This window comes from Oryctolagus cuniculus, chromosome X (genome assembly GCF_964237555.1).
Source record: "Oryctolagus cuniculus chromosome X, mOryCun1.1, whole genome shotgun sequence".
NCBI classification, from domain to species: domain Eukaryota; kingdom Metazoa; phylum Chordata; class Mammalia; order Lagomorpha; family Leporidae; genus Oryctolagus; species Oryctolagus cuniculus.
The window spans coordinates 53,199,022-53,206,485 of NC_091453.1; the positions used below are offsets into that span (position 1 = coordinate 53,199,022).

A 7,464-nucleotide genomic window follows, 5' to 3' on the forward strand; every position below is an offset into this window, starting at 1 on the left:
TTTGTCTAGGCCTGGCAAGCTTATCCTCAAGGCCGCTCTACCCCTCCCTTGCAAGGCACTTGATGGAATCATTGAGATGTTCCATTATGGGGACGCGGGGGACAAAATCGTCCCCCCACCCGGCCCGAGTGGACCCTGTATTCGCTGCGTCCACGGCAGCGCCCCCCCCCCCCCGCCCCGCGCGGCGTCTCTCCATAGATGTGCCGGAGACCCGGGAAGCTGAGCACGTCCTCACCGCCACCCCCACTTCACCCCTACCCGCAGCCTCGCGTTCCGGGTTCCCGGCTCCCGCCCCCTCCCACCGCCCGCGGCCCCGCAGCCCCGCAGCCCCGCAGCAGCCACAGGGGGAACCAAAGAGACAGAAGCCTTCCCAGCTGCCCGGACCACAGACGCCAACACCCCCCGCCCCCCACCACACGCGCCCGCCCGCGCCCCGCACGCCAGCCCACGACCAAGCGGCGGCGGCACCAGCAGCAGGCTGCGGGGCTGCGGGCTGCGGCGACTGCACCGGCGCGCTCCTGGCCGCGCTTGCCATCCCAGGTGACTTGGACTCGTCAGTTCGGCCGGCTCGGGGCCCCAGCTGCCGCTCGCGCCCCCGGCCCGGGCCCCGGCAGCCCCCGGCCCTCGTGCCCTCCCCCGCCTCTCCGCCCCCCAGCTCGCGGGAAGGGAGGTCGCGGCAGCGGCCCGGCGGCAGCGGCGATCGTGGCGACAGCGGCGACAGTGGCGGCGGCGGCGGCGGCAGCGGCGGCGGCGGCGGCGGAGGCTGCGGCGGCGACCGTGGCAGAAGCGGTGGCGGAGGCCTCCGTGGCGGAGGCGGAAGCCGAGGTGGAGGCTGAGGTGGAGGCCGAGGCCTCGGTAGAGGAGGCGGCGGCCACCCTGGGGGAGGCGGCGGCCGCCCTGGCAGGGGAGGAGGCGGAGGCCGCCCGGGTGGCGGCGGCGGCGGCGGCGGCGGCCAGCTCGGCAGAAGCCGCCGCCGCCGCCGCAGCAGCAGAGGCTGCGGCGCCCCCCTTGGGGGAGGCGAATGCGGATCCGGATGCGGATGCGGATGCGGATGCGGACGCAGATGCGGACGAGGAGGTAGCGGCGGCCGTAGCGGCGGCGGCGGCGGCGGCGGCGGCGGCGGCCGCCGCTGCCGCGGATGCAGATGCGGAGACGGGCGGGGGCTCGGAGGGGAACCCAGACTTTCCCATGGCCTCGCTGTACGTGGGCGATCTGCACCCCGAAGTGACCGAGGCAATGCTCTACGAGAAGTTCAGCCCAGCCGGGCCCATTCTCTCCATCCGCATCTGCAGGGACAAGATCACCCGCCGCTCTTTGGGCTACGCGTATGTCAACTACCAGCAACCGGTGGACGCCAAGCGGGCCCTGGAGACCCTGAATTTCGATGTCATAAAGGGCAGGCCGGTGCGCATCATGTGGTCCCAGAGGGACCCCTCGCTCCGCAAGAGCGGGGTGGGCAACGTCTTCATCAAGAACCTGGGCAAGACCATTGACAACAAGGCGTTGTACAACATCTTCTCAGCCTTCGGCAACATCCTCTCCTGCAAAGTGGCCTGCGACGAAAAGGGGCCCAAGGGCTATGGGTTCGTGCACTTCCAGAAGCAGGAGTCGGCCGAAAGGGCCATAGATGCAATGAATGGCATGTTCCTTAACTACCGCAAAATTTTCGTCGGCAGATTCAAGTCCCACAAAGAGCGAGAGGCCGAAAGGGGAGCCTGGGCCAGGCAGTCCACCAGTGCTGACGTCAAGGATTTCGAGGAAGACACCGATGAGGAGGCCACCTTGCGATAAACACATCCAGGAGCATCCAGCCAGCAGAGCCAAATCTTGGCTCCCACCCGGTTTACAACCCCCCCACCCCCCCACCCCAACCCACCAGCAGTGTATTGTATTGGGAGTGCAGGTCTCTCTCTTTCCTTCCCCTCTCCTCCAACCCTGTCCTTCTCCCCTCTTTCGCCCCTCCCTCCAACCCCCCCCCCCCGCTGTCCCTAATGCCCCCCACCCTTGCTCCCTCTCTCCTCTCCCCTCCCTGCCTCTTCCCCCTACCCCACCAAGGACATTGTGAATACTCTTATTAATAGGTGCCATTGGATAGGTTAAAGGCTGCCTCTTCTCCCTGTGGTCTGGTTTAAAAACCGTTTTCTTTCTTGCTTTGTTTACTGCGCAGGCGGTAACAATGTCATGGTAAAACTATCCTGAAGGAGAAGGAAATCAGATGAGGGAAACCCAAGAGAGTATTTGCTCCCCCTGGCCCTACCACCCAGAGAGAACCACTTTTACCTTCTTGCTGTGATGTTGTCCCAGGCTCTCTCCCCACCCCCTCTCGCTGTCTTCCTCACCCCCACCCCACCTTCCCTTTTAACATCTGTTGTAGAATGATTCATGTTATGTGGTGTTTCTTAACCGGCTTTTTCAGCAACTAAAACCAAACGAAAATCAGCCCATGAACTTCTTTCCATGTTATTCAACAGGCTTATGAAACGTCATCTTCAGTGCCTGCAGAGTGCTCCAGTGTATCCATGGACCTTAACATTTCTGTAATCATTCCCGCATTGTTGGACATTCAGGTGGTGCCTAGTTCTTTTCCCTGCGTTTGAAGCCAACACTGCGTGCTCTGATGAGCGAATCCTTCCTTGTCAAGCCAAATCTTTGCTAGCATCCTAGATGGTCTCCCCAACTGTGGACTTGCAGGATCCACATATAGACGTTTTAAAGACTTCCTGTGTGTTGCCAAAAGGCCCCCCTTCATAAGCATTGTGCCGAGTTGCACTTGTGCCAGCCAGCGCAGCTAGTAAAAAGTGTATGCCCATTTCCCCTGCACAGTCTCCTGCTCACTGTAACGTGTGTGTGTGTGTGTGCACGCGTGCGCGTGTGCGCTCGCGTGCTTGCGTGTGTATCTTGGCCAGCTTGATGGGCTACAAATGGTACTTTGCTGTCCTTGGTTGTTTTGCTGGACTTGAACACTGTTAACTCACCCATTTCCCCTGTGCCCACTTCCTATCCGTTTTCTTGTTGTCAGAAAAATAATTCAGCTTTATTGCAGGAAGAAAATATCACAAAGCAGACAAGTTAACAGAAGAAAAGTAATGTCACCAGTAATCAATCCTAATTATTACCTATACCCTACTGAAACGTTTTCATGTGTATCTTTCCTGTTTTTTCATGTGATATATATGTGAATTTAATGTATATACTGTTTCAATATCTGCTTTTTCACACATAAATATATAGATATAGATGTATAGATATTCTTGAACTTCCTTTCATGTCATTAAATATTCTTCTAAAATATTTTCCATGGCTATTTAATGTTCCTGTGCATTGATGGACTAGTTAGAAAGATATGTACATATCTGAATTTTTTTTTGGATATAGAAATGCTTTTTTTTGTTTTAAGTATTTCCTCTTTGTTGAACATATGGATTGTTTTCTACCCCCCCCAAAAAAAAACTGCCAGAAGTATTATACTACATACATTTTGCTTACATTCAGGATTATTTCCTGAGCTAACGTTGTTAAAAGTGGAATTGAAACTTTCAAGGATGTGGAAGGTTTTTGTTTGCTTAATAGTTAGTGGACACTCAATGAGAGAGTGATGGTTTACACTCATAGTGTGCACACATACTGTGAGAGGACCTGGACACCTAGACAGTATCTGGACTGTGTATGACAATCACTTCTGAACTCCTCTATTATTTGATCAGGGTAATAGGACTTTTTTATTTTAAATATTTATCTTCACGCAAATAATAGGTTCTCATTTAAAAGACATTGAAATAAATATTAGTAAGGAAATATGTAAACAATCATTCTTAATCCATTCCCTTAACAAAAAAATGCCTTTGAAACGCTTGCAACATATGCACAAATAATAAATCCCAGATTAATATAGAATAAATGTTTTTGGGGATATTTTCTCCATATCAGGTTGGTCTCATCTTTCCAAAAAATACTTTTTCTTAATGTCCCACTTTATGAATCATTTTATGAATGAGCTATAATTTCTAAAATCCAGTCCCTTGATGTAGTTTCAATGGTTCTGGCTTTCTCCTAGTAAGATTAAATTTATGAGGAATAGAATTGTAGCTGAATGTTTGCTGACACCTAGAGATATCCTTCATTGCCTTGTATGCCTTTCTTTTTGTTTCCACATGCATTTTCTATAAAGTTCATGCCAGCCAACAGTACAAGAGAATATGTATTTCCCTGGTCATTTTTATATTAGTATTTTTAACTTACAATTAATTGATTAGGTTTGTGGGTTTTTTGTTATTTAATTTCACAAATGTATTGCTTTAAAAGAAGGCATTCACATTAAATATACAAAAGTACTTTAAAGCATATTTTAAAATCATTTATTTTAAAGGCAGAATTACAGGGAGGGAGAGAGAGAGAGATCTTCCATCTGGTGGTTCATTCCCTATATGGCCATGACAGCCAGGGCAGAGTCAAATGGAAGCCAAGAGCTAGGAATTCCATCCAGGTTTCCCATATGTGTGGCAGCAGCCAAGTACTTGGGTCGTCTTTCTGCTGCCTTCACAGGTGCATTAGCAGGGAGCTGGATAGCAACCCACGTGGGTTGCTGGTGTAGCTGACAACAGCTTAACCACTACGCCACAAGGTGGGTCCCCGACAAGATCACTTTAAAGAGATTATTTATGCCTTACGTGCTTTGCCTATATGACAATTTTAAACACAAAATTATAAAGAATGTATTCTGCACTGATTGTAAATTCAGTACATTTAGTTTATTGTAAATTTCCCTTTCAATATATTGTAAATACATCTAAAACATCTTTTGCTATTTGATATTCTCCCATAATTCACTGCCATTGTGTAGGAGGATCAGAATTTTTGTTTAAGTGTTAATTCACTTTGGAGTTTAAAATGGTTTCTGATCTACTTACCTGATAAATTCAAATCTGTGGTAATTTTTCAGAAGCACTTTATAGTATTATTTACTAAAGATAAATACCTAAATGTGTAATTGAAAAGTAGAAGCCTTTTAAAGTTCTTTAGCTGTACCATCAAGTAGCTTTGATATATCAGTTTGCATTTCCAACAACACATTACAGGTTTCTTATGCAGGTTCCTCCCTGGTTATCATAAACTTTATTTTTTTCTTTTGCCAAGATAATGCTACAAAATTATACCTCATTTTTTGCTTTCCAAATTTAAAAAAAAGGTTTTGCTTGCTATTTAAATAATATGTTCGTTTTAAAAAGAAATTAAATAACATGGGCAGATAAAATAAAGGAAACAAAAATCACCTGTCATTCTTCTAAAATTGTATAAAATTGTCAACCTTTTGGTCTGTGCTGTTAAGTCTACTATCATAGGCTTCATCTTCTGTCCTCCAATTTTGATGAATTTATATGTGTTTCTAATTTTTCCTCATTCAAAGGAAAACTGCTAAGAATATTTCAATACATAAAACACTGCTTCTATTAAGTTGTTTCATGAGCATTCTTACAGAAATTTAAATATCTCATTGCTGCTATGTAGTATATATTATATTAATCTTTACACACTTTAAAAATTATACTAAAATTTGTTATAAAATAGCTGCAATTTCTGATTATAAGGAAAGGAATTTAAAACTACTTGTAGCTATTTTTATTGCTGCTTTTAACGTGTTGGCCTGTTCCTTTTCAGGAATGTATGATATATATTATTTCATATTATAATTTTTATATATATTTCTTGTATATAAGATACCAAATGATGCATTACAAATTTACAATGTTTCAGAATATTTACTCAATAATAAATTAACCTCAGGGATTTTCATATTTATTCTTTCACATCTTTTACAATGGTCTTTAGTCATTTTATTGTGTGTATGGGGTGACTCATTTTTCATGCCTACATTCTCAGAAATTTTCTTTGTGTTCAGTTTTCCCTTTAATTTCAGGCTAGTATGATGACTACATTTTACTAAAATTTACAGTCACATCCATAATTGTTTCCCTAGTAAATTCTTCTAGAATAAAAACAGCAGGAAAAAAATCATAAAGCATTTTTAAAACTTAGACTCTGTGCTCAAATTTTCACTTATAATGTTGTTTCAACTTTCACCTATAACTAATTATTTCTGTTTTAAAAGTGTCTATAGTTCTCTGCACAAGGCTCTGAACTGAGTGTAAGTATTTTAATTTTTCTGTTTTCAGTGAATAAAATATAATTTACATTTTAAAATTTTACTTGCAATAACATTTTACTTTTATTTCTGTTTGCTAGGCAAACAAATGCTGGAGATAATCATAACATATTGCTAAACAGAGTGAAGAATGTGGAACACAAGCATAATCTTAGCACTAGGTAAAAATCATATTTAAAATTTTGTTGTATGAATTTTCAGATTTTCATGTATGTAATTATACATGCACATTTAAAAAGTGAGATGTCCATATTAGTGCTCCTCATAGAAATTGGAAACAGTATGTTCTCTTTTTTTGAGGAGATTTATTTTGGAAATTCACATGCATGATTACGGGAGCTTAAAAGTCCAACAGTTTTTTTAAAAGATTTTATTTATTTGAGAGGTAAAGTTACAGACAGTGAGAGGGCGAGACAGAGAGAAAGGTCTTCTGTCCACTGATTCACTCCCCAAATGGCCCTAATGGCCAGAGCTGTGCCGATCTGAAACCAGGAGCCAGCAGCTTTTTCTGAGTCTCCCACGTGGGTGCAGGGGTGCAAGCACTTGGGCCATCTTCTACTGCTTTCCCAAAGCCATAGCAGAGAGCTGGATGGAAAGAGGAGCAGCTGGGACTAGAATCCCATATAGGATGCCGGCACCGCAGTTGGAGGATTAACCTACTGTGCCACAGCACCAGCCCCTCCAACAATTTCTTTTAAGATTTATTCATTTGAAAGGTGGAGTTAAAGAGGAGGGAGAGAGAGAGACAGGGAGAGAAAAAGGGTAGTTCTCTTTCATTCTTCCACCTGCTGGCTCATTCCCAAATGGGCCCAATGGCTGTGGCTGGGCCAGGCAGATGCCAGGAGCCTGGAACTCCTTTTGGGCCTGCCACATGATGGCAGGGGTCCAAGTACTTGGGCCATCTTCTGCTGCTTTCTCAAGCACATTAGCAGGGAGTTGGATCAGAAATGGAGTGATTGGGACTCGAACCATAAGATTCCCACTGTGCCACAATGCTAAACCTGAGACTGACTAACAATTTTTGTTCACAAGTTGGAAAACAAGAAAATTAGAGAAAAAAGTATAGCAAGAGTGGGGGCCATGGACATTTGAAGCACTTCTTCATGTAATTTACTTTGGCCTTCAGGGTCTAATCAGGCATTATCACAAATACCCCACATGATAGAGCATTGATGTGCATACCCAACTTTATGTTTTGGTGGGTTAGATACAACCAAGTCTATGATGGGAAGTTTAGATCACATGACTTGGTGCCCCATAAGAAGTCCTTAGTTTCTACTAAGACTCAGGAACAGCACCAGAGC

The 7,464-nt window shown here is 45.4% G+C and overlaps 1 protein-coding gene across 1 annotated transcript; it reads left to right on the forward strand.

The window, feature by feature from the left end:
* Positions 1 to 332: 332 nt before the first annotated feature.
* Positions 333 to 5,455, forward strand: PABPC1L2B (poly(A) binding protein cytoplasmic 1 like 2B). The gene has a single exon (XM_017350009.3). It carries the CDS (start codon positions 1,189 to 1,191, stop codon positions 1,789 to 1,791), a length of 603 nt encoding a protein of 200 aa, XP_017205498.2. The 5' UTR covers positions 333 to 1,188; the 3' UTR covers positions 1,792 to 5,455.
* The last annotated feature ends 2,009 nt before the right edge of the window (positions 5,456 to 7,464 follow it).